The sequence below is a fragment of the Passer domesticus genome, chromosome 19 (genome assembly GCF_036417665.1).
Source record: "Passer domesticus isolate bPasDom1 chromosome 19, bPasDom1.hap1, whole genome shotgun sequence".
Taxonomy (NCBI): Eukaryota; Metazoa; Chordata; class Aves; order Passeriformes; family Passeridae; genus Passer; species Passer domesticus.
Genome location: NC_087492.1, coordinates 645,511 through 671,607, shown reverse-complemented (window position 1 = coordinate 671,607; position 26,097 = coordinate 645,511). Strand labels below are relative to the sequence as shown.

The window sequence follows — 26,097 nt, the reverse complement described above, 5'->3', positions numbered from 1 at the left end:
GAGGCTTTCCAGAATGCCCATAAAATCTCCAGGAATTTAATAATACAGCAATTTTTCAGTACCTTCATTGCTGGGCACCAGAAAAACACTGCAAAATAACAACTAGCAGGCACAAGATGTTCTTAAGAGCATCTTTACATGCTTTGCTTAGAGCTATCAGTGGGAATTTAAGCACCTTATGTAATGGGCTTTCTCTTCTAGCATCTGCTGCTTCACAGGAGGATGATTGGAGAGGGAATGTATTGATTTAAGAGGAGGCATTTGGGGCCTTGACAACTGTCCAGCTTTGCAGGAAGAGCTGTGGCTACTGGGTCGAGGAGCAGGTCAGCATTAGCTATGTAGGCTTATCTGCAGGGTGGAATCTTTACCAAAAATAACCCCTCCACTGTGTTAGATACCAGCATTTTTGCCATGTTTCAGGGATTTAAGTTGGACACCAGACAAGATTAAAGACTGTTGTGAACTCTTCACCCAGACTAATTGAGACTGACCCTTGGATGGCTCCTTGGATGCACTGGTACTCACTTTTCTCTCTTTAGACATGTGCACCATGAAGTGCAGTCTGTGTCTAATCAGCAGGAGGGCTTCAGGGAAAGGTCCTCTTACCTGTTGTAGAGAGGAATAATTTCCTGCTTTGGACTTTTTAGCATCCCTTCTGCTGAGCAGTGCATGGTTAGGTTTTAGATTTTGCTGGCAGTTATGAGGTGCTGAAGATTGAAAGCAGATTCTGTCTTCTCCTGCTTTTTCTCTGATTTTAAATCTGACCTTATTAGTAGAGCACTGTCTGAATATCTTGCAGCTCTCCCTGTCAAGACAAGGTGTGCCCAGGGAGGTGGTGTTGAGCTTGGTCCTAATACAAGCCTTTAATCTGCATTTTTAAAGCTGTTTTTTAAAAAAGCCTCAGCACCCACTGAAGAAGCAGGTAAAGAGAGGTCAGCTGGACCCACATTTCTCACCCTCAGTGGTGAAGGGTGGGAGTGACCCCTGTGCAAGGGCCCAGAGCTGCACTGAGGGGCTGCAGCCCCCCACGTGCCCCGAGCAGGGGCCCTTCTCCCCCCACAGCAGCTGAGCCAGGGCAGCAGCAGAAGCTGTTTGGGAGCCACCCTGAACTAGTGACCCTCCTCACTGTCACACTGCCTGGGGGGTGACACACAGCCAAGGCAGAGCAGGCCAGTCTTACAGGGATCAGGTTGACCAGTTTTATATTAAGCCACCACATATGTGCAGCACATGAGTGGCTGTTTAAAGAAAGCCTCTTACTTCCCCTCCCTCCCCCTCTTTGAAGGCTTATTTCTTTTGTCGCGTGTCATGGGGGCTGGCAGCAGGTTCAGAAAGTCTGAGCTCTCCCAGCTCAAGGTCGTTGGGATTGTTTAAATATAATCTCCTTTTCTGTACTTTCTACTTTCCTACAACTTGCTATTCTGTCTTTCTAAAATTAAACTGCTGAGAAGAAGAGGAGTTTGGGCTCTGTGTGGGTGCAGTCCCCTCAGGCAGGGTCACTGTGAGAGCTGAGCTGGGGGTGCAGAGCTGGGTCTTGTGGGGACCACCACAGACCAGTCAGCTCTGGGCAGAGGGAGACTGTCCTCCAAAGGGATGGGGCAAAGGAGGAGTGCCCTGACACTTCTGAAGTGCTCAGTAGCTTGGGAGTCTTAAAAAAATTGTTTTCTCTGCAACCAGGAAGGCTTGACTCCTTGATCCAGCTTGAAGGTTGGTTCCTGCCACAGAGCAGGCATTGAGAAAGCAGATCCCCAGCCATGCTGCCAGCAGTCCACCAGCTGGGGCTGCATTGCAGCTACCCCTGGCTGTGGTGGGAAAGCTCTGCTCTCCTGAGGAAACCTTGGTTTCTTCCACATTACCAGCTAACTTACTAACAGCTCTGCTCAGTTCCTGGTTACATGTGTGCATGAAAGCCTGGGAAGTGAGGGGGTCCTGGGTGATGGGACTGGGGAGCTCCTGCTGGGATCTGGAGTGATGCTCCTGCCTACAGCAAGGGCTACACAGTCTGTGTTGTTTTCTTAGGGGAGAATGGTGAGAGTGAGGAAATATTTCAAGATAATTCAAAAATGGCATCACTGTAATCCCACTTACTCTAACACTGTGTAACAGTATGAAATAGGATAAATGTTTTTGTAAGACATTGGCTTTTCCTTGTGCTTAACAGTGCACATTGGCTTCCTGGCTCCAGGAGCACCCAGGCGGGGGTAAAAAGCTGTCTCCATGTTCCACTAACCCTTCATCCCTGTTTGCCCCTGTCCCAAAGCTGCTTCTGTGAGCTGCCAGGGAGAGGAATCCAGGGGGTTGGGGAAAGGACTGACTGTGAGAGAGACTTGGTGCAATTCTGGTGTTAGCAGCCCAGCTCAGCTGGGGCTCTGTGTGAGCAAACTGTGCTGCCTTCATGCTGGGGTGCTGGAATCGTGGAAACACATCACAGGTCCAGCTCTGAGCATCTGCATCCCTGAGAGTTTTGTTTTTTGAAGTGTGATAGCAGGGCAGGAATCCCAGGAGATAGATTTTGCACTGTCTCTGTTCTTTCTGAATTTTATTCGAGTCATTCAGGAACAAGATTTTGGGGGCAGATTATGTCCTGCATTATGGTGGTGCAGATGTGCAGAAAAATGAATAATACCCAACATCAGCCGTAATGTCTGTGCTTTTGTTATTCTGCAAAGATTAGTTAGAGAACAAAAAGAAAATCTACCCAAACTTCACTGAACTGTGGCTCTGCTCTGGTCCTGCTTCATGCTTACTGCTCGTTTAAATTCCTGGCCTCCCCTTGAGTCAGCTGTGTTTTGTGTTTCATCCAGTTCAGGGCATGTGACAGAAGATACAGGATGTGTTTCTTAGGCTTCTGCCCTTTCTTAATTTATTCTTTTTGTTTGCTCCATGCCACAGTTACTAAATTTGGAAACTCTTTGTGTTGCCACCTACAGAGCTGCAAAGGTTGGGGCTGTTGAGCACTGTCACAGCTGAAAGTCCTGCGTCAGCTCTCAAAGCAAGAGTCTGCCTTAGGAAAGATGCAATTGTTAAAGGACATTCAACTCATTCACGTTTGCTTTTGAGTCAGAAGTGGGGTTATGGACTAGAGGATTCCAAGCTTTTTGTTTCACCAAGCAGTGAGACACACTTTTGAGTTTCCCCTTCAAATAAAGTTCAAAGCCTTTTATATAGTTTGATTCCAGGAGTTGAAACCTTAGGATAAAGGCCAAATATTGTGAAATTTGTGATCTCATTGTGAGAATAGGCAACAGGGAGGTTTGTTTAGGCAGAACTTTACAGGGAAATTCCTGGGTAACTGGGCTAAGTATCCTGGTTTTGTTTATTAACCACAATTGCTGCAGACTTACACTGGAAACATTTCAATGGGGGAGGAGAGAGAGACACAGCTCAGTTCTGTGTCAGGAAATACCAGATCATTCTGTGTTTTCCAGGCTCTTGTATCTTTTGTGTTTGCCTGATCTGAGCCTTATCACTGTGGGGCTTTGGTGTATTAAGATGTAGAAGGAGTTTTGCACAGATATCTCTCCAGGCAGGATATGGGTAAGGCTGGTTCTCTGATGAAGGAAAAACTGCTTGAGGAGGAGGCCGCTATCTTTGTCCAAACATTTCTTTTTTGCTCAAATAAAGAAGTAATTTTCCTCAGTGTTTCTGCTGTTCACTTGAGTACTGAAAAGCCAAACATCCTTATCTGCCTCTTTTTCAGGTTTTAGACCTGTTTTATTTCTGACCCTATTTTTAATGAAAAAGTTAAGTTTCGTTAGTAGCTTTGCAAAAATTTTCCACGAGGGGAGGAGTATTTTGATCCCCTGTAATTCTAAGTGGAATAGCAGAGGATGAGCAGTCCTGGAGGTGCAGAGCACACTCACACCCCAGGCAGGGAGAGAGCAGCTGTGGCACTGCTGGCCATGCCAGAGGGGCACTGCCAAAAGGAGTGAACCAAGAGTCAGCCAGGCAGTGAGACAGTGCCACTGCTGAAAGTACAGACAGTGACACTCATTTACACACAGAGAGCAACAAAAAGGGTCTCTTGCTTTCCTGCAGAGAATACCAGAGGAGCTGACCCTGGATGCCTTACTAGAAATGAATGAGTCCAAGGTGAAGGAAACGATGAAGAGGTGTGGAGCCAGAGATGAGGAGTGCTCCAGGCTCAACGGGGCGCTGAGCTGCCTGCGGAGGGTGACCGAGTCAGGTACAGACTGCCTTGTTCTCCTGGGCCCCTGGTGGCCAGCCCCAGCTGGGCCTGCACACACTGCCTGGGGGTGTCCTGGGACCAGCCTGTGCCTCTGGGGTGTGCACTGATCAAACCTGTCTAGAGCTGTCAGCTGGGGTTGGTTTGGACATCAAGTCAGATAAATAAATGGAAATAAATGTATGTAGAATCCTCTCCTACTCAGTAGATTATATCCTTATTAGCCCTTTGTGTTCAGAGTTGTGTCTAATGCTCCAGTCCATTCTCCATGGGTCAGTACACATCCTTGACTTACTTAAACACAAGCAGATTCCTTGTAGGTGAAGCCTTCCCCAAATACTGCCAGCTCAGAGAGAAACCTTTCCCTAGCACTTCCACAGGCACTGTAAAATCTGTTTGTACAAGAGCCTCTCCCAGCAGACTGGTACTCACATGCACCACATCTTTCTTTGTAGCAGTTATCAATCTGTCACTGAAAGGTGATGTTTCCTGTTGGTATTGTGACAGTTCATCCATTTGCAAATGGTAAAGATTAGTTAATGGAAAAAATCAGCAAACAGCTCAGTCTCATGTTTCCTTTTTTCTAATCTTTCTTGTCCCAGGCTGTCAAATATTTCCCATCCACACTGTATAAGCCAGCCATTGCTCGGGAGTTATGGCATTCACCTCTTAGAAACAAATGGCATTTTAAAACCCGGGGTGTATGTCTCTCAAAAGCTGCAATCAGGCTCTGTGCTGAGTTTTCACAGCCTGGGGCCCTGCTGAGGCTCAGGGGAGCTCAGTGCCAGGTGAAACGGGCTCCGTGCCCGCAGTGCCCTCCCCGGCGGCACTGACAGCACGCTGCTCCTCGTGCAGGCGGGGAGCTGCGGGACGATGTGCCGACGGCCGTGCCCGAGCGCCGGGACAGCTGCAGCTCGCAGCCGGAGCCCGCCTGGTCCCCGTGCGCCCCGGCCAGGGCCGGCCAGCCGCGCTCCGCGCCCGCCTCCGGCGAGCCGCCGGCGCCGTGCCCCTCGGCAGAGCCCCTGCTGGAGCCGCTGGTGCTGCCCGCGGCCGGGGGCAGGCCCAGGACCCCGCACAGCATCACCGTCACGCCGCCGGCCACGCCGCAGCCCAAGCGCCGGCACCGGCTGAAGCCGCCGCGGACGCCGCCGCCGCCCTGCCGCAAGGTGTTCCAGCTGCTGCCCGCCTTCCCCGCCCTCACCAGGAGCAAGTCCCACGAGTCGCAGCTGGGCAACAGGATAGACGAGGTTCCTCCGATAAAGTGAGTTTCCTCCCCGGCAAAGGCTGCCCTGTGTTGCAGTGGCAATGCAGCAGCCTCAGGGGCCTGTGCAAAGCCAGAGCTGCTGTAACCTGACAGCACATGCTGCAGGCAGCAGTTCCTGCTCTGGCAAAGCGTGTGCCTCTCACAGGAGTATCAGTGCCTAAAAAAATACATCTTTTCTTCTTTCTAGGTTCGGTAAGAGATTCTCACAGGGGTGTCTGCAGTGCCTTGCTGAGACAGAAGAAGCTGTGCTTGTCAGCTCCCTGTTGGCCATCCCTGGGCAGCCTCTGGAGGTTCTCCACGGGCCCTGTACCCCAGAGCTTCTGTTAACTGAGCAGGACCTTGGCCTGCCACAGAACCGCAGGGCTTTACTTGGTTGCACCTGTTTTCTAAGATGACACAAGCAAGGCAAAAGAATACTGATGTTTCAAGGGTTCAAGCCAGGGGGGCTTACCCATGACCTCAGGCAGCTGGCACAGATGCCTCTTGGTACAGGAATTTCACATCTAACCATTTAGTGGCTTTGGATGTGCATTGGCCAGTGTCTCTGCAGTGAAGTTAAGGCACTGGTGTGCAGCTTTCTGAGGAAGCTGCAGCGTGTGCTGGAATGTGGGGTGTTCCCTCTGTGCTGAGGAGTGTTCATGTGGGTGGTGGCTGGCAGGAGCAGGGCTGGGTTTCTCCAGGGCCACTGGGAGTTCAGGCCCTCCTGAGGTGTGTCCCAGACACAACCTGTGACCCTGGAAGCTAATGGAGAGAGATTGGAGCAGCTCGGAAAGTGTCCAAAAGTATCTGAGTGTTAAAAGCAAGTCCAAGCACTGCACGTATAGCTAATGCTCTTTAAAACAAAAATCTCAGGAATTACTTTCAGAAATAGAAAGATTGTAAAATGAAAGTGCCAGCAGAAATCTGAGCATTTCCCTGGGCAGAATGAGATAATTGGTGCAATAAATGAAAAAGGCATTAGACTAAATTCAAACAGAAATGAAGGATTTTGGTGCTCCTCTTCATGTAGACCTACAGGCTGGGGTGAAGTGTCTGCTGTGGCTCTGGGAGTCCCAGACAATCCCAGACTGGTTGATAATCATTCAGTGAGGATTTAACCATCAGACCCGATGTTAACAGCCTTCTTTACTGCTGTGCTGGGATTGTTTGGATGGCCACTAGGCCAGCAGCATTCCTTGGAAAAGCAGCTAGCCATTCCAGCCTTTTCCCAGAGGCTGAGGATCACAGATGCCTTTGGGAGCTCCCTGGACTAATGATAAAAAAGACTGTGGTGCCATCTATGGTCAAGTGAGGAGACTGGCTCTGAGCCAGCCCTGCTGCTGTGCTGACACTTGCACATTGGGGTGTGCCTCAGATGTGCAATATTTCTGTACATTTCGTTGAGGAAATATGCCACAATTCTGAGTTGGAGAGTTTTCAGGAAGTTATGTGCCCTAACCACTGGCATGCTGGTTTGGCATTTAGAAGTCTAGATCTCCCTTTCTGCACTTAGCAGAAAGTTAAGAGAGCTCACATGTATATTTTTATTCTTCTGGGTCATGCTGGCCCTGTCTAGAAATTTGAGATAATTTTCAGTGAAATAGACTATTCTGAAATCTACTGACACTGCAGGAAAACTGGGTGATGGCATTTGTGGTAAACCAACTGGGAGTAAGCCAATTAGGAGTAAAGTCTGACTTTCCACTTTAAGAATGGCTTAGACCTGATCAGATGGACTTCTGTAATCCCTAAATGTAAAACATCATGATTTATCCAATCATATGGAAACAAATACAAGAGCAACTTCACAGGGAGCAAACCCTGTGACACCTCATGGCTGGAGGTGCTGACCTGGGGCAGTGACTGCTCAGTTTCTGTACAGATGGTGAGCACATGTCAGCAATGCTTCCCTAAACCCTCCTCTTGTTCTCCCTCAGAGCTCTCCCAGGGATCCCCCCAGACGGTACGAAGAGACTTTGGCATGGCTGTGGCTCACAGGTGAGAGCCAGGGACTGGGCATGGCTGTGGCTCACAGGTGAGAGCCAGGGACTGGGCATGGCTGTGGCTCACAGGTGAGAGCCAGGGACAGAGCCCAGCAGCCCAGGCAGGGCCCTGGTGGCACAGGACTCTGAGATGGGTTTGGAGTTGGGTTGGATGTCTCAGCTGTCAAGTTCAGTTGCCTAAAATGTTCATTTTCCCTTGGACACCAGCTAACATCAGTTTCCCCTCTCGTGTCTCTGGTAGGTTCTCTACAAAGTCCTGGTTATCTCAGATTTGCCAAGTGTGCCAGAAAAGCATGATGTTCGGGGTGAAGTGTAAGTACTGCAGGTGAGCACACGGGGATGGTCTCCTTCAGAACAGCCTGGAACTGGACTCACCACAGCCTGCAGTAACTCGTGTCTCTTGATGTGATGCACTTTTGGCAGTGGCATCATTTTTTCAGTGCTTCTGATCTGGCACAACTCACACTTGAAGTTGGCAGCCTGACACATGAATGAACCAAATTTGTTTCTCTGTCACAGGCTTCCTACCTCATCCTGGGCAAATCTTGTAATGGGAGCTGGATCACTAAATAACAGCCAGGATATTAATTTTTGTTTCTCTCTCAGGCTTGCTAGTCCAGAGGACTGAGATTTTACTACTTCATGGTTTCTGGCTGAGAGTTAGTGAAAGTAACTTTATTAAAAATAAATCAGATGCTAAGATATGTTTGTGGTTTCATTAGCCTAAGTAGTAGAATTCTCCTTACGAAAGCCTGCTGCTCTGGGGCTGAGCATTCCAGAACTCCTTCTGAGATTAGCATAAGAATTACAAATTAAAGGTAGGCTTCCTCTTTTTGGGAAAGAACAAGTTGCTATTTAACATGTAATGGTTATCTTTCAGATTAAAATGTCACAACAAATGTACTAAAGAGGCACCTGCTTGTAGAATATCCTTCCTTCCCAGTAAGTAATTTTTTACAAATTCTTGTCACTTCAATGTGATGGTATGGAAAGAATAAAAAGTCTCATTAAAGCTCTTTTTCTCCCTTCTCCAACCTGTTTTGCAGTAACAAAAATAAGAAGAACAGAGTCTGTCCCGTCTGATATCAATAACCCAGTAGACAGACCCACAGAACCCCAGTTTGGAACTCTCCCCAAAGCACTAACTAAAAAGGTATGAGCATGTCCAGAGTGCCTGGGGAGCTGCAGTGGGGAGAGCTTGGATCTCACCGCTTGGAGTGAGAACTTTCACTTTGCCAGACTTGGAGAGGAGACATTTTCTCCCTGTGAAACAGGGGTTGTGCAGACTGCAGGTGCTTATTCAGCAGAGCAATGCCACGATCAGCCTGGGAGCAAGTTCCCTCTGGCTGTTGTCCAGCAGACACTGAGGGCAGCTCCTCCTTTCTCTTACTGTTCTCTCACCAGTGTCTTTCCCTGCTTTGCAGGAGCATCCACCAGCAATAAACCACCTGGACTCCAGCAGTAATCCTTCTTCTACCACCTCATCCACCCCATCCTCTCCAGCACCTTTCCAGTCTTCCAACCCCCCCAGTGCGACGCCGCCCCCAAACCCGTCCCCCATGGGCCAGAGGGACGGGCGCTTCAACTTCCCAGGTGAGCTCCTCTCTCCAGCAGCCCCTGCAGCAGCCTCACCAGCAGTTCATGGGGAGTTGGGGGTTTCTGAACACGTGCTTGTGCCTTAAACAAGGTGTAAAAGTGTATCTCATTATCTGATAAAATGAAAATGTTTTCTTTACAAATTTTTAAAGGGTATCAGCAAGATATCTTTGCAGGAAACAGATTATTGAGGAACATTTCTCCTTTTCCTTTTTGGAAAAGGACTGAATAAAAAAAGCTATTTTGTTTCCTCCTTTCCCCTTTGTGCTGTACAATGCATGCTGCCTGCAATGTGTGCTCACCAGGGGCTTTCAGTCAGGAGGGAGGTGCTTGCTGGAGCAGGCTGTAAAAATGAGAACTGGAATGAATTACTTTACCAGAGCCTTCCAAAATATAAGCCACAATCAACACCAACTTTTAAACCACTGTCAAGCATGACTGGTGGAGAGAAGTTTACCCTTCATGCCCTATGGATTGGGAGCCCCAGTGTGCAGCTTTAACCAGGGCTGAGAGGGGCAAGGATCTCTGACAAGGACAAAGATCTAAACAGTGAGAATAAATGTAATTCCTTTGACCTGAAGTCACATGGTGCTCAGTAGCTGCTACATCTGGCCTTCAACACTGCTGAATTTTGCATCAGCTTCTGACCTGTGAGTTCAAGTTGCTGTTTGAGCCTGCTAAAAAGGACCACGGGCAGTTCAGTGTAAGGATTCCACTGCAGCTACTTTGCATTGGGACAAACTGCTTAGATTCACTGAAAAAATATAAAAGGCAGATGGGTCATGAGCTTCAGCTTCTCTGGGGGCACCTTTGCAAAGCTGAGACATGAGAGCACATCACATCACACCTGATGTGGGCCTGCCTTGCATGTTCCTGTTCCCTTTGCTCCTACCCCTGGGGATCCAGGGCTGTTTGAGAGAGGAGGCACAGCTTGTGTGTGATACCTGTCATCTGTCAGGGCCCTCCCGAAATGCATGTGCTGAAATTCCCCCCAGCAGGCTGATAATCCACTAATCTGTTCCCAGCAGTGACCTGGGGCTAATTCATTGAATGCACATGAGGCACTCGCTGATGATCCTCTAACTTGTTTGTGTTGTTTTTGTTTTGTTTTTTTCTCCTGGTATTTTTTTGCTGTTCTTTTTTTACAAAACCTCAATTAATTAAAAAGCTGCCTACTACCTTCAGCATAGACAACAATTTATCTTCCCAGGTGAGTTGATTGTTTTAATTCTACTAACCAACTTCTACTGCCAAAACATAACTTGTTTGTAAACCTCTGCATGCTGCACAAGAACAATCATTCTGCTTTAAAAAACCTGTCTAAAACAATCCAGACTTTCTGTTACCTCAGTGTGTACTCAGGCCTCTCTCCCCTAATCTGAGGTAGTGATGTGATTTATGTATTGAGATGGAACTTTGAATATTTAGCTGTAGAACATTTGTTTCCTGCTGTGGGATTCTATTCACATCCATGTTCCTCCTTTCTAAAGATTCACTTTTATGGCTGTGTGCCTGGCCAAAATGACTTTACAGATAGGTGGGGGAAATGGAAGAGGACTGTGCTCAACCAACATGGAGGCATAGGAGAGATGAGCATAGTTTTAAATCACTAAAAATATAAAATCACTTTGTCTGTGGTTGAGTTTATAATTCCTAAATAAGAAGCAAATAGTTGCTATTGCAGTGTTAAAACTTGCAGTCTGTAGGAGATTGAAGTGTAGAAGATGTATCATAACTGTTTCTACTTTCCCAGAAATTCCCAGTCCTGCACAAACAGCACAGCTTCCAGAAACTGCTGCAGACACTAAGTAAGTAGAGTTTTAAATCCTTTCATTTGCACAGCATTTACCTGGTAATCCTCAGGTTAGCCCAGAAGTGCTGTGTTATGGCCAAAACCAGATTTAACACCTGAGAATTCCCAGGGTGACTTTAGTCAGTGAGGGTGGTGCTGGTATTGCCAGTTTTATAAAGCTGAATGTGACACTTAACTTTAAATGGCACACTAAGGAGTCCAAGCCTTTAATATCTGGTCCTGGTTGTGTGAGGGGTCAGATGAAACAGCAGTTGGAGTTCTGTACCCTGAAGGGCACGGCACACTGGGCTGCAGGCAAACAGCTCGTTCAGGATCCCAGCTCCAGGGATGGAAAAGCTTCCAGCCTGCACTGCCAGCTGCTCCACTGCAAGTGTTTCTGGGGTAGGAATGGGAGCATCTATTCCTGGAACACAGTGTCTTAACAGAGCCATGCCACTGCCAAATCAATTCCTGCCACTTAATTATCAAGAATCATTCAAGTCTTTGTCCCTCATTTGCCAAAGTGAGCTTAGAGTCCTTCTCTTTTACATGGAGCAGGAATTGTATTTTTCTCTGCTCCTGTAACTGTCAGGATCTGCTCTGTATTGGCTTCCTGTGCTCTCTGATGGCAGCAGGGCCCTGTTCCCCAGTGATGTCAAACATTGTTTTCACTGCTTCTGTTGCAGCGCGGCGCAGCAGCCGGGCACGGGCGGGGCCGCACGGGAAGCACAGGTGGGTCTGCTGCTTTGCCCCGCAGGCCTGAGGAGCAGCCTGTGCTGCTGGGCTGCTCTGCCTCCCCCGAGGGGCTGCGAGCACACCTCTCCCTTCCCTTGCTGTGGACAGGTGGAGGAGCCAGAGGCGAGCAAGTCGGAGCCCGAGGACGACGAGGATGAGGTGGAGGATTTGCCCAACCGGCGGCCGCACCTGCAGGGGATGATCTACCGCAAGCCCAGCCAGACCAGCGTGTACCTGCAGGAGTGGGACATCCCCTTCGAGCAGATCCAGCTGGGGGACCCCATCGGCCAGGGCCGCTGGGGCAAGGTCTACAAGGGCAAGTGGCACGGGGAGGTGGCCATCAGGCTGCTGGAGATCGACGGCAACAACCAGGATCATCTCAAGCTCTTCAAGAAGGAGGTGATGAACTACAGGCAGACCCGGCATGAGAACGTGGTGCTGTTCATGGGAGCCTGCATGAACCCCCCTCACTTAGCAATCATTACCAGGTGAGGAGAGAGCTCTGTTAGTTCTACTAGATATGTATTGTAGAGCTAGCTAATTCTCTTCTCATATATAAACATGTCCTGTAGCTTCTGCAAAGGAAGGACGCTGCACTCCTTTGTGAGGGACCCCAAGATCTCCCTGGACATCAACAAAACCAGGCAGATAGCACAGGAGATCATTAAGGTAAGGGCTTGTTATGCCAAGGGAGCCACTGGGTAGGGCCTCAGCCAGAGCTCAGAGCTGCACACGGGACTGGGAGCTGCTCCCTCAGCCTCTCAGCACACCTTCCTGCACAAGTCCCACGGGGGCCCTGCCCCCAGTTACAACTAATCCTTGACACTGGAGTTAGGAAGGGGAAATGTGTTAGAAAGCAGAGTATGCTTGGAAGTAATAAAACCCCAAAAACATTTCCATCTCTGCTGTGTTTCCCAGGGCATGGGGTATCTCCACGCAAAGGGGATTGTACATAAGGATCTGAAATCCAAAAATGTCTTCTATGACAATGGGAAAGTTGTGATCACCGACTTTGGATTGTTTGGAATTTCGGGTGTGGTTCAGGAAGGAAGGTAAGTGGAGGTTTCAGTGCTTGGTTCCAGCTCTGGAATGACAAATGGTCAAACAGGGAAACATTTCCTGCAGTGCACGAGAAGCATCCATTGGTTTAGTACACACTCATTTGCATTGTGCATGTTCACTTTGTTTTCCTTTTGAGCAGAGTTCTTCCTACAGTTGCAGTAGCACAGCTAGAGAGTTTGGATTAAGACTCAGAGCACAGAACAAACCAGACCTTAAGCCCAGGAAGGAGCTGTGAGTGTCAGGCTAACACATGCCTATTTGTTAACATGGCAAGAAAATTAGAAACCAAACATCACCAAAAACATTGGAGTAAATAAAGCAGCAGGTGCAGCACAGATATGGCCTCCACACCAATGTTTTAGTCCTGCTTCTTTCTTTTGGACTCAGGAGGGAGAATGAACTGAAGCTGCCTCATGACTGGTTGTGCTACCTGGCCCCTGAGATTGTCCGTGAGATGGCCCCAGGGAAAGATGAAGACAAGCTGCCTTTCTCCAAAGCTGCAGATATCTATGCCTTTGGGTAAGAAAGGAACACCCAGGAGTACCAGGAGGGCTTGCTAAGTGAGACTGGCTACTGGCCTAAGCCTTCCAGTCAGTGCTCCCCTTCTCTCAGACTCAGGATTCCAGCCTGGGACACGTTTTCCTCAGCTGTTCCAAAAGTCTTGGGTGGAAGGGGTTTGCTGCCCGGCCTCAGGCACCTCCCAGAGCTCAGCTGAAGCAGCTGGAACAGTTCCAGCATCGGGTGCTTTGTCTGTCGGGAGCAGGCAGAGGCCTGACACGTCTGTGGCATTGCAGGACCGTGTGGTACGAGCTGCAGGCACGGGAATGGCCCTTCAGGAGCCAGCCTGCAGAGGCGCTCATCTGGCAGATCGGCAGCGGCGAGGGAGTGAGACAAGTCCTTGCCACTGTCAGCCTGGGCAAAGAGGTCAATGTAAGTACCTCAGCTGCAGGAGTCCCTCATGCAGCTGTTTGGCAGAGGGGCTGCTTCAAGAGAGTTGTTATCACTCAAAAGAGAAAGGGCAGGAAAGAGAACAGATGGGAATGGGAGACCAGGTTTAGCCTGTGCCTGTAACTGTGGAGCATAGTGAACATCCCCAGCATGGGACACTCTTGGGTTCTGGCAGTGTCCAGGCCCTCTGTGAGCAGGGTCTGCCTGGGCTCACACACATCCCAGTGCTCAGACAGTTTTCTGGTCTGCACAGTTGACCCATGAACTGAGATAATGAGCCACCACTGTCCTCTGCAGGAAATCCTCTCGGCCTGCTGGGCCTTCGACCTCAGCGAGAGGCCCAGCTTCACTGTCCTCATGGAAATGCTTGAAAAGCTGCCAAAACTGAACCGCCGGCTCTCCCACCCAGGGCACTTCTGGAAGTCTGCTGAGTGAGTACCTGCTGCTGGTCACAGCACTGATGCCGTGCAATTTGCTGACTGGTCATTTCTGAGCTTTATTTGCTTTCCTGGGGCTGTCAGACCTGACAGGGTGGGAGCACTGCTCCTCTGCTTCTCTAGTTCCTGGGAAATGATGTGAGTAAGCCATGAGCCTCAGACAGTTTGTTTCCTACTTCACCATATTCACCTCCCTCCAGCAGCTGACTGATCCCCCTGTTTGTGTCAGAGAATATCCACAACATTGGGAAGGGCCCACACTGACCCAAAGTGGTCAGAACTTCCCCTGTGCTGTGCTGGTATGGCAGTACTGCCTGAGGAAGGGAAGGACCCAGGAGCAGGCCACTGTTTCCCTCTGAAGTGCTCAGACTGCGTGGGTTTGAGGCCACAGGCACATCTGTGCCCAGTGCCCATTCACCATGTCCTTGGCTCAATGTGTCATCTCCTCAGCTGCTTGTATTTACTTTCTCTTTGTTCTGATGTTTAACCCACCCCTTCCCTTCCTATAATCCTTCACCCTCTTCCTGCAACACCTGATCAGAACCACCCAAACTCTTGACACAGGAACTGTCGTGGCAGTTTGGTCTCTGCTGGGTCGGGGACTTTGGAGTTTTGGATGAAAATTCTGCCACTTCTCATGTGCAATTTCCCCCCAATTTGTACTGGATCCCTGACACACCAGTGATGTCCAACAACTTTAAACTGCAGAAGGCTTCCCCCAGACTCTGGCCTCACCCTCACACAAAGAACATGCACTGAGCCATGGAGCTCCCCCACCTCACCCAGATCCTTCCACACACTGCACTAACCCCTGCTGCAGCCTGCTCCAAGCTGAACAGTGTGTAGTTCTCAAGGGCTTGCTTTAAATAACTGAAAACTAACTCTCATGGTGTCTTTTTCCCTTCCCTCCCGTATTTCTTTGTAGGTTGTAGCTACTGGTGCAATAACGGGCTCCACCTTGCATGCTTCCATGTGTCGTATCCTAACCGGCAACTTGGACAATCACCTTCCATTAAAAAAGCAAAACCAAACCACGAAATTAACCCATGGACATAACGAACACTTTATCCGAGTTCTCCTGTCTGCCTGTCGCTTGGTGTGGGCTGTAGCTTCCATGAGCACTCCTGTCTGCAGGACCCTCCTGGCTCACTGTGGCTGCTCTGCTGGTGCAGGACGCTCCTCGGGGACGGGCCAGGCCCGCTCGGGCTGACCAGGTGCACACCAAGGCAGGGCTGTCCTGCCTGCAGCTCAGGGCTGTCCCCAAACTGCTGCGTGTCCTGCCAGGCCCCCCAGCCCCTCTGGGGCTGTGTCCTTAGGGCTGCAGCTCTGTCACCGCAGCTGGCAGGGACATGGTCACAGCACTGCTCTGCCAACCGCAGGAGCTGAGGCCAGGCTGGTCCTCCCTCAGGCCCAGAGCCAGCACTGGGGCCAGGGTCAGTCCTTGAGTGGAAAGAAGGATGGTCCTTGCTCTGCTTGGAGCAGCTGAGGGGCCTTTGCCCACTGAGAACCAGGCTGGGGCAGTGTCCAGGGCAGTGTCCAGGGCAGTGTCCGGGGCAGGTCCACGAGGGTCAGCTGGGATCAGCTACAAAGCTGTGTAAAAAAAGGGAGGAAAGCAAGAGCACCCTTCAGCTCCTCCCTGTGCAGATGCAGGCCCTGGAATGTTGTGGTTTGCTTCTGTTTACATCCCTGGGCAGCAGAAGGACTCAGTGCAGGGCCTTGGCAGAGTCACAGCTACCACAGCAAACATGTGCCTTCTACAAAAGGTCTGGAGGGGACAGGACAGGGACAGAGAGCACACACCAAGGGGGCTTCTGCTCTCTGAGGACAAGCTCCCACATCATTCCCTGAGCCTCCTCAGGGAGGCTTTGAGCTGAAAGTGCTTCTGGCTCTGCCAGCAGTGTGAGAGCAAGGGGAGAGACCCCTTTATATGTTTGTAGAGGCTGAGAGGAGCAAATGGGTTTGGGTTTGTCCTGTTTGGGGTTCTTAGCCTGTTCATGTACCTTGTCAGAACTCCTCTTTCTCTAACAAAGAAAATTCTGTCAGTTCTTCCTTCCCTTCTACTTCAAGAGAAGGAAGTGCCCACTGAAAACCAGTGTCAGGCTTCTACCCACGGTAGAGACCTGGGAAAACTTCCTGCTCCTCCCCCTTGGGCAAATCAGATTGTGCAGTTTCTTCCCACTGATAATGTTTGCATGAATAACTTCATGTGTTTGCTGCTGAATTACTCGAGCATCTCTTGGGTGATCTGAAGTGATGCGAGAGCAGAACCAAACTCATTTCAGCTCCTGTGATAGGGCAGTGGCTTTGTAAGATGAATCATCAGTAACTGTTTCCCCTCCCTTCTCCTCTCCTCCCCACTCTCTGCAGCATTAACAGTAGCAAAGTTGTCCTGCGTTTTGAAAGATTTGGCTTGGGGATCCTGGAGCCGAGTAACCCCAAGCTGTAGCCCGGTGTCTTTGTGACCGTGCTGGCTGCCTGCTCCCACACAGCACCAGAAACCTCCCTGGCTGCAGCCACTGGAGACCATCAGCTCAGCCCGTGTCCTGCCCGAGCACCAGCAGTTATTTCACAATGTTTACATGATACTTTTGTGTGAACTATATTTTTTTAAACATAATAAACCGTGAATCAAGTTGAACTACAGCCATTCTCAAACAGCACTGAAAGAGCTGAGCTGTCCCTGGTTCCTCCTTGTGTCAGGAGGAGCCACTCTGCCCTGAGGGCAGTGGAACAGGTCGTGGCTCCTGCGAGCTGTTGGCCTCCTGAGGTCAGCTCTCCCTGAAGGCAGAGCCAGCCTGCTGCACTGGGGCTTGCCCAAAGCACCATTGCTCCAGCAGGGCTGCTGCAGCTCTGGTCACCCTGAATTTGGCTTCACCAGAGCAGAGCTGCTGCAGGAAGAGTGCCTGGCTCTGTTAGTGACTCAGTGCCCTTCTCCACAGAACTCACACTGAAACCTGCTCCTTCTCACACAATCCCAGAGGAATTCAGAATTGCTGGCCTTAAAAAATAAACTCATGACTTGTCACAGCTCTGCACAGGGACCAAATTCTTCTTTTGAAGTTCAGACCCAGGTTTGAATGCAGGGAAAGGCAAGAGAAACAGGACAAGGGAAAAGCTGTTCCTAAATAATGCAGTAACTAAGGCCTTGATGCACAGAGCTTCAGAGTCCCTGCACACACACACAGAGTGTTGCCACTGCCTACAGCTGGCCACGATTGAGCTTGCAAGTTTCTTGTTTGAGAAACATAGGACCAAAGCAGATGCTTTGAGGAAAAAAACCTTTAAGAATAACAAATCTTGTAACCAAGAAAGCAATATCTGGGTCAGGTTCTGCCTGACCCAAACACCTCAAACTTGTTTCAGAGGTTAGTTTTAAAACCAAAACCAGCCCCCTCCTCCAGTGCACAGTGTGGAGGTTGTGGAGGTGACAGCCAGTGGCCACACTGAGGTGACAGATGCATCATCCCCTTGGAAATCAATTGCAGGCCCCATGAGCAGAGGCTCCCCTTTCCCCACCATCATCCCGAGGCTCAGGGGGAGCTCCCAGATCTCTGAGCAGGCAAAGCCCCAGCCCTCAGTGAGGAGCCTTGTGTGAGGAGCTAAGTGGCACAAAACCTGAGTTCTGTTGGGCAGAGAGCCTCAGTCCTGTGTGCAGGTCTGTTGTAGCCTCTTACGAGTGTTGACAAAGACTTCTTAAATGTGTCTCAGATCAAAAAGAGAAATGGGTTTGGCATGGCCAGGCACTGCAGTGCTGTCCTGATCCCTGTCCCCCTGGGGCTCTGCTCTTCTCACTACCGTGTGTCAGCAGCCTAAAGCAGAAATTTTCCCAAAAGTGCTGCTTAATTAAGAGCAGCAAAACACAAACCCAAAGCAGGGAAGAAAGGTGCTGCCCCTCGGCTGGAACCCTGCGTGGGCTTCCTGCCCCAGGGAGGGAAGGGCAGGAGCTGCTGCTGCAGCAGCCTCGGGGTGCTCCTCACCCCGTTTGTGGGTGCACAAAGCAGGCCCCGAGGGCTGGGGCAGCCAGAGCAGAGCGTTCAGTGTGGGATCAGTGGCCCGGCTGTGCAGGGCCCTGGCTCCCTGCAGCCACAGGCTGAGCCTTGCTGCCTCCCGGGCAGTCAGGCCCTGTCTGGAGCCCTGTGTGCCCTGCTGTGCCCCGGGCCAGGGCTGGGACCCTGTGGGACGTGCCCCACTGTGGGACGTGCCCCACTGTGGGACGTGCCCCACTGTGGGACGTGCCCCACTGTGGGATGTGCCCCACTGTGGGACATGCCCCACTGTGGGACGTGCCCCACTCTGGGATGTGCCCCACTCTGGGATGTGCCCCACTGTGGGACGTGCCCCACTCTGGGATGTGCCCCACTCTGGGATGTGCCCCACTCTGGGATGTGCCCCACTCTGGGACGTGCCCCACTGTGGGACGTGCCCCACTGTGGGACGTGCCCACTCTGGGATGTGCTCCACTGTGGGATGTGCTCCACTCTGGGACGTGCCCACTGTGGGATGTGACCCACTCTGGGATGTGCCCCACTCTGGGATGTGCCCCAGTCCTGGCACAGGGTTGTTCACAGCCTGCCCTTACAGGGGGATGGGATTGCAGTCCAGCCTGACCTGGGTGCTGCGTGGGACCCCCATAAATTGCCCTTGAACACAAATCTCATGCTCTGTCCCAGAGCAGGCAGACAGGCAGTGTCTGTGGGGTGGTTTTTGGTTTTGGGCAGCCAGGGGCACCCGGCCGAGCCCGGCTCTGGGCACAGAGCTGGGGCTGTGCCTGCCCCACACCAAGCCACGTCCTGGGTTGTGTTTGTGTCACGTCCTGCCCCGGTGGAGCTCAATGTGACAATGCTGTGCAATGCTGCTACGGGAGCCACATGTCAGTAGTGAATGTACATGGTCGTAACATGGTGAACATGGACACGTTTTCTTTTCAAATGTGATGTAAACTTTGTACAGTACAAATTTTTTTTTATATTTTCTATGAACTGAGTGTCTTCCAGAATTACTATTAAATTAATTACAAATTGTTAGAATTAACAACAGTTTCTGTATTAGTTTATGCAACCAGAAGAAAAAAGAAAAAAAGAAAAAAAGAGTGCATTCTCTGCTACTGGAATTCTGGATATGTAGGAATCTTTTCAGTGAATAAATCTTTGGTCTGGATAAAGCAAGTGTTACTGAGTCCTGGTTTGACCTTTCCCTCCCACTGAGCAGACTCCCACAGAGACCCCCCAGCACAGCAGCCCCTCCACCCCTCTGCTCCCTGAGGGACAGCAGCTGATCTCCCCCTTGCAATTACCAAAGTTTTCCCTCCCAGATACGATGAGTCACATTATTAAGTGGGTAATAAAACCACCACGGAGTTCTCTCAAAGCACAGAAGTGTTTAAGAGCTGCTTCCCTCCCAAAAGCAGCACCTGGGGCCGTTCTGGGCCCCCAGCACCTTCTCTGTCCTTTGCTCAAGGCCCTGCCACCTGCAGAGTGGGGCAGAGCTCTGCCCGGCAGACCCGGCTCTGCACACTGCCAGTGCAATTACCGGCTGCTAATTAATCCCAGGAAGGTTCTGCTGCCAGCAGCTTTGTGCTGGGAATAAGGGCAGCTTTGTGCCATCCTGCCAGGAATGGGCCAGGGCATCATAAAAGCACAGCTTTACATCTCATCCATCTTATCTGCATCTCACATGCAAACAATAAAAAGCTTAAGATAAGTTGAGCTTTGTTGTCTTTTATAAAGAAATAATAAAGTTAATTCTCAATTAAACTTGAAGGGCAGAAGTGTTTCCTTTAACAAACCAAACCACACCAACTCCAGTCCCCAAGCACAGAGGCTCTGCCCGAGCTGTGGCTGGAGCAGTTTGGTGTTTCCCTGCTCAGAGATGTACCCCACAGCTGCCCCAGGAGGCACCAACATCGGGGTCCCTGTGCCTGGGAGAGCCACAGCACACAGGAGCAGCCAGCACACACCCCAGCAGAGACAAACCCAGCACAAAGGGAGCATTTCCAGCCCTGCCAGCTGCCCTGCAGCACTCAAAGGCATCCAAAGCCCCAACCCGACAGGAACATCTCACACTTGCCTGGCAGTAACAAAAATGCAGAACTGCTGATAGGCAGACTGAAACTCCTGGAGATGCCTCAGCTCAGGAGGAGCCAAACCCACCTCACCACAGCCTGAGCTGCTTGTTACCTCTGCCTGTGCAGGCTGGAGCCAAGAGCAAGAGGAGCTAACTGACCCACACGCTTTGCCTCCGCATAAAGACAGATTTTATTACAAACAAATCAAGTAAACCAGAGCATAGAATTCAAATGTACAAAGTGCTTTGGAATTTTTGGAACCTTCCTGCTATAGGCTCTGTAACAACAGCAGCTGATGTTCGTGTACCTGAGTCCCACCAAGCAGAATTCCCACTGCTACCTGCTGAGCAGACACATCGAGGTGGATGCAGCAGGTGTTGCCACCTGGGGACCAGCACATTATTATTTCATTTGCAAACTTTGCTCCAGATCCACACATGTGGCCAGACAACTCACAGCAACACAACCGTGCCCTTGCTTTCAAGTGAAGATAGTATGCAAGTAAACCAATCTGATATAAATAAGGTAGCAAAGATAAACAATACATTAAAAAAAAAGATTTCAGCTCTAGCTAACTTAGTACAAAACTGTAGATTTTCCTTGTATGTATAAAAACCACCAGATTATACTAGCATAGGTGGTATTAAAAAAATAATTTGCACTTTCAGTATTAAGATGATGTATTAAAATTTCAGAATAAATAGCAACAAAAGTTAAATTTAATATTTTACTTAATTAAGGCTGAAGTTTAAGAGCCAAATCCTACAATCCTATACACATGCATGATTGAGCAAGTATAAGAAGGAGGATTTGACTCTGTTTTTTGAAAATAAGAACAAATGTGCAAGTATTGTCTAAAACACAAGTGGATTTGTTCTTCAGCTGGTGGGTTGCAAAGCTCTTTTGACTTCATGTGGGAACACAGCCCCAAATATATCTTCATGGTATCGCTTTTGGCTCTGCAAAAAGAAGGACACCCAAGAGATGAATGAAATGCTGCCAGCCACTCCTTATCCATCAGGTCAGTGACTAAAAGGCCCTTTGCATTTGTAGCACTGGTTGTGTGCAGACTTTTGCTACTGCCAGTGAAAGGGAGCTCCCTGAATCCGGGGCACAAATGCACCAGGGTGAGTTCGGATAACAGGAGGGTCTGAAAAAGCAGCAGCCCAGCCCCAGGTTCTTAGTGATGGGCCCACGAAATCCCTGAATTCACTTTTCCTCTGTTGGTTCAATAAAGCCTCAAGCTCCTGGTGCTCCCAACACCCTGCAAAGGGATCCCCAGCACCCCCCGTGTGAGAGCAGAGCCCCCCTCTCAGCCTGACTGAACAGAAGCCGCGCTGGCAGTGCCGGGGCACCGAGCTGCTGGCTCAGAGCCCGCTCCCCGTGTGAGCACAGCCGGGAGCTGGGGCAGCCACAGCCCCGGGCCTGGCTGTGCCCACGGGCTGAGGGCCACCGGCCATGGGAGTACCTTGAGCTGCTGCAGGAGCTCGTGGGCCTGCTGCGGGCTGAGGCGCAGGCCCCGCGCCAGCAGCGCGCGCAGCGCCGCGCCCACGTCCCGCGCCATGCGCACGTCCCCGCACACGTACACGTGGCCCTGCTGCCCCTGCAGCACCTCGCACACGCGGGCCTCCAGCTGCGCCCGCAGCACGTCCTGCACGTACACCTGGCAAGCAAAACATCAGCACGGCTGGATTCTGCAACGCTGCTGTGGCTGCTGCTCCTCTGAGCCCAGCGTGGGTCTGCGCACCAAGGCTCTGAGGGCACAGCTCTGTCCTGCACCACAGCAAAGGTGACAAATGTCTTCAGATATGGAAGCTGGGCCTGTCTCTTGATCAAACTTGAACAGACAAAGATTCTTCTACATGCCAAACTCTCCTAACTGCCCGGAGAGCTAAAAAGAGGATAACTTTTATTCTGTTGTAGTTTTTCCCAGTCAAGATTCTTCTACATAAAATTGATTTCCATGGTCACCATGTCATTGAAATGGGGGGAAATGGCCAGTGCCAACTCATTTTTAACTCATGAGTTAATCAAATCCTGCAAAATACAAGGTTTCTGAAAATGTTCCAGTTCTAGTTCCAAAGGCTGTTTGCACTGGACGTGCCTCTCTATGGCAGTGAGGGGTTATATTTATAGCAATTTATAGCACAGCTTGCTTGTGCTGGAATGTACAGGATTTTCCTTCATTTGAAGGAGCTCAAACCTGCACACAATACACTGAAGCAAAATGCTAACATTTTTTTAAGAACAAACAGAGCCCAGACCTTAACTTGAGGGATGTTTCTGGAGGAGTTAACCCTTAAAGAACAAAGGAACCAGCCTTACTTTCTCTTGGCCAGGCAGTCTGGAGTAAGCTGTGTAGACATCTCTGAGGACTCCCCTCCTCTTCATCTCCTCAGTCTCCTCCCTGTAGATGTGATCCAGGTCTGGCCGCCGGCAGCCGAACACCAAGGTCATGTCCCCTCCTCTGAGCCCTGAAACCCACGTGGGACAGTGACAGCTGAGTGCCTGGGCAGCCACTGGCACACAGGACTGGCACACAGGACTGGCACACAGGCTGTGCCCTCCAAAGAACCCCTGCCCACGGGGATGGTCCCTGGGGGATGGACTGGCTGTGCCAGGGCAGCGCCCGATGAGCCTGGGAGTGCCAACCTCTGCAGGGGCTCTTGGCTGGTGTTGGTGGGTGTCTGAGGCTGCAGAGCCCTGGCTGCAGCCCCGGGGGTGTCTGAGGCTGCAGAGCCCTGGCTGCAGGACTGGGGCTGTCTGAGGCTGCAGCCCGGGGCTGCCTGAGGCTGCAGAGCCCTGGTTGCAGCCCCGGGGGTGTCTGAGGCTGCAGAGCCCCTGGCTGATGTTTGTGGGTGTCTGAGGCTGCAGAGCCCTGGCTGCAGGACTGGGGGTGTCTGAGGCTGCAGAGCCCTGGCTGCAGCCCGGGGCTGCCTGAGGCTGCAGCCCGGGGGTGTCCCTGAGCCAGCCCTGCCAGGTCCCTGCAGTACCTCTGTGCTCCAGGTCGTAGAGGCGCTGCAGCCAGAAGCTCCTGAAGGGGGCAATGCCCGTGCCCGAGCCGATCAGAATGCAGGGCTTGGCCGGCTCCTCCGGGAGGTGGAAATCATCAGCGCTAAAAGGCAAGAATGTGTTAATGAGGTAACTGGTCCGGAATGACTGAGCAGCACAGCCCAAGTCCCCAGTGTGACAGCAGCAGTGGGGCTGAACTGGGTGCTCCTGTTCCCTGCCCTTTCCTTGCTCTGCAGTGGAGAATGGGGTCAGAGCAATAGAATTATTTCAGAATTTTCTAATGATTTGTAACTTTACTAAATGTAAGGCATGGTAACAGATCTTATCTCTGGAAGACAGGGAATTCCCTCTCTTCTCAGACCCAGCTATTCCAAATTCAACTCGCCAATCCCTTGAAAATATGCAAAGGAAAACCCACTGCAGAAGCTGAACCATTTGTTTATTTCCTTACCTGCGGATGAAGCAGGGAACGGTTTCATTGAGCTCTATTGTGTTCAGCCACGTGCTGCAGACCCCATGGTGCAAAGGCCCTTCTCCATCTAAAAGCAGAGCAAGGCAGAACACCTCTGATAGCACCCAAAAGCCCTCTGTTTTTAAAAAAGCACACTTTATACTTAAAAGTATAGCTTTAAAATAAATGTGTGTCTAGTAATGATTTATAAAACGTGGATACACTGATGATGGTGCATGTTTTAGCAAATCTTGGCCCAGGAGGAACACCTGCCCTGCAGGTATGACAACACAAATTTTTTATTACGGATATGCTTCATGCTGTATGGCAGACAGGTTTTTTTTCCTGAACCACAGCGTAGTCTAAATACCATTTAATTAAGAGAGAGATGAAAACAACGGTTCATTACCTCTTGTCCTGTAGTTTACAACTGCAACTGTCAGATGAATCTCTCTGGCTGTCAAGTCACAGGAGGAGCTGACAGAATAGTACCTGGGCTTCAGAAGGGGCAGCTGGGTCAGCAGGAAAGCTGTGGAGACCTCAGCAGAGGGGAACTCCTCCAGCACCTCCAACATGTTTGGGCTGTTGTAAAACTTCCATTTATTGTATTCTTCTGTGCTCTAAAAGCCAAAGGGCATCACCACAACATTACCAGGTCATACTGAGCTCAGGAGAGCACGTGCATTTGAAATGTCACTTAGACATTAAATAAGATTCCTACTTTACATTCAATTAACTATGCAGGTAAATCAACAAAGAGTTCTCAAAACTTTGCCAGGACCAATACTGGAGTTTCCTAAGAAAGAGTTTAATTTTGAACACAGAAGTTCAGAACCCCACTCCAATGTTCTCAGACAACTGCTCTCTCAGTGAAGATGCAGAAACTGCAGTAGAATTCATTTCTCAGCTCCCTGTCAGGGCACATCCATGAAATTGTGCAGTCCCAGGTCCTGACCCCTTCCAAGCCTCCCTGAACCTGGTAGGAGGAGCCAGCACTCACCACGCCTTTGAGTCATTACTTAAAGCCACATCCCTCTGACTCTCAGGGTAGCAAATTCTCTGACAAAAACGTCTGCCAGCTGCCCTGCAGCCCCTCCACATGCAGAGTGTTAAAGGATGTCTCACCAGAAACCACGGCGAGGCAAGAGAGGCAGGCAGGCAATGACCCACCCAGAACCACACAGGAAGCACAGATGCTGCTCCCACACCCAAGCTGAGCCTCAGACCCCTCCTTCTCTCACCGTGGCTGGCTTTCTAAGACCACAGAATGTGTAACAGAGGCATAAAAATCCATCACTGCAAAAATTCTGAAGCTTCTGCTACAAAGGGTATCAGAGGGCCCAGGGGACAGCAGTGCAAGCAGAACTCCAGCCCTAAGGCTCACCTGACACAACACCTGCAGCCTCTGCTTGTCTCCTTCTGCTGTCACCAGCTGGGACAGCTTTCTTAGCAGCTGTTGGGAGGGTGGAGTGGTGATATCAAGCAGGTATGTCAAAGCCTCAGGTAGTGTGCAGGCTGGAATCTTTTTGTGACTTGCCCAGTACCCACCTGGAAATGAGGGTCAGAAAAGGACACTTAGCAACACCTGTGGTATTTGACAGCTGTAGAGCTTTGCAAAACCCAGTGTCCTTCAAAACACCCCTTCAGGTGAGGTGCAGCAGGTCTAGACCACAGGCCCCTTCTGAGGGAGGTTATTGTGAGGTTTTGAACATTTTGTAAGGGGAATATCTGACACAGAAACTTCATGACAACAAAACACCATTTGGAAAGGCACAGTCTTTCATTTAGGGAAACCATCTTTCTGGGTTCCAGAGTCCTATTATTGTTCCTACTAATATGGGAAAGATGGGCAGGACATGTATGTCTATTTTAGGATTTTACATGTAGCAATAAGCAAACTGCTGATTAATTTAATTGCAGTCAATGGCCAATTCAGCAACTGAATTAGTGTCACCTCAGGTACCTCTGCAAACCCTGGTGAAGTCATGGTTTTTCCAGAAAGGGCAAAATCAGAACCAAGAATTATAACTAAAAACCAGCAACAAAATCCTATTGAAACTCGAGAAAAGGATCACAGAATCAAATTCAGTCAGCAAAAATTCTTAGGAATTTTAAAGGAATCTGTCCAACATCCTCTGCTGTTTTGTCTAAAGAGAGCCAGCTTACCATCAATGCAGGTTTCAAGCCTGACAGTCTGGTCAGCTGGAGGGGCATCCTTGACACGTGCAATAATGCCATGGACTAATTCTGCCTGGTTGCCTGGGAAAATCCCAATGTGCTCCCCAGGAAGGTAGTGCACTTCCTGATTAGTCTCACAGTGAAGTTTAACCAGAATGGTGACACGACTGCATAGCAAAGAAAGAAAATGAGACAGATCTTGGTTACATTGACAGGATTCCCATTGGATTGCACAGGAAAGCAATAAATCTGCGGTGGCACTTGGCAAGGGCTGCCTTGTGTGCATTACCAAATACCAGACCAGCTTAGGGCTTCACAGAGACTTAAACAAATCAGAGTCCAGGCATGTGAAGTACTTGTATCCAAACAAACTGGGAGCTGAAGTTCTGC

The 26,097-nt window shown here is 50.2% G+C and overlaps 2 protein-coding genes across 4 annotated transcripts in view; one reads left to right on the top strand and one right to left on the bottom strand.

The window, feature by feature from the left end:
• Positions 1-16,640, top strand: part of KSR1 (kinase suppressor of ras 1) — a 47,888-nt gene extending 31,248 nt beyond the window's left edge. Inside the window, exons 3-20 of one of the 2 annotated variants that reach the window (XM_064394567.1) lie at positions 4,039-4,186; positions 5,042-5,447; positions 5,638-5,642; positions 7,367-7,427; positions 7,674-7,757; positions 8,313-8,374; positions 8,479-8,585; positions 8,857-9,025; positions 10,197-10,238; positions 10,782-10,836; positions 11,507-11,552; positions 11,664-12,043; positions 12,128-12,224; positions 12,474-12,607; positions 13,005-13,136; positions 13,412-13,547; positions 13,863-13,996; positions 16,370-16,640. In XM_064394567.1, the coding sequence (XP_064250637.1) occupies positions 4,039-4,186; positions 5,042-5,447; positions 5,638-5,642; positions 7,367-7,427; positions 7,674-7,757; positions 8,313-8,374; positions 8,479-8,585; positions 8,857-9,025; positions 10,197-10,238; positions 10,782-10,836; positions 11,507-11,552; positions 11,664-12,043; positions 12,128-12,224; positions 12,474-12,607; positions 13,005-13,136; positions 13,412-13,547; positions 13,863-13,996; positions 16,370-16,448 (2,277 nt within the window). In that variant the 3' untranslated portion in view covers positions 16,449-16,640. Of the gene's footprint in view, positions 1-4,038; positions 4,187-5,041; positions 5,448-5,637; positions 5,643-5,842; positions 7,428-7,673; positions 7,758-8,312; positions 8,375-8,478; positions 8,586-8,856; positions 9,026-10,196; positions 10,239-10,781; positions 10,837-11,506; positions 11,553-11,663; positions 12,044-12,127; positions 12,225-12,473; positions 12,608-13,004; positions 13,137-13,411; positions 13,548-13,862; positions 13,997-16,369 lie in introns of those variants that run through there. The other variant, XM_064394566.1, reaches the window with a different exon arrangement.
• A 2,173-nt stretch (positions 16,641-18,813) lies between these two features.
• Positions 18,814-26,097, bottom strand: part of NOS2 (nitric oxide synthase 2) — a 31,817-nt gene continuing 24,533 nt past the window's right edge. Inside the window, exons 23-30 of one of the 2 annotated variants that reach the window (XM_064394563.1) lie at positions 25,696-25,874; positions 24,914-25,077; positions 23,939-24,149; positions 23,530-23,617; positions 23,060-23,181; positions 22,392-22,540; positions 21,535-21,729; positions 18,814-21,025 (exon numbers count right to left, since the gene is read on the bottom strand). In XM_064394563.1, coding sequence (XP_064250633.1) covers positions 20,945-21,025; positions 21,535-21,729; positions 22,392-22,540; positions 23,060-23,181; positions 23,530-23,617; positions 23,939-24,149; positions 24,914-25,077; positions 25,696-25,874 — 1,189 coding nt within the window. In that variant the 3' untranslated portion in view covers positions 18,814-20,944. The remainder of the gene's footprint in view (positions 21,026-21,534; positions 21,730-22,391; positions 22,541-23,059; positions 23,182-23,529; positions 23,618-23,938; positions 24,150-24,913; positions 25,078-25,695; positions 25,875-26,097) is intronic. The other variant, XM_064394565.1, reaches the window with a different exon arrangement.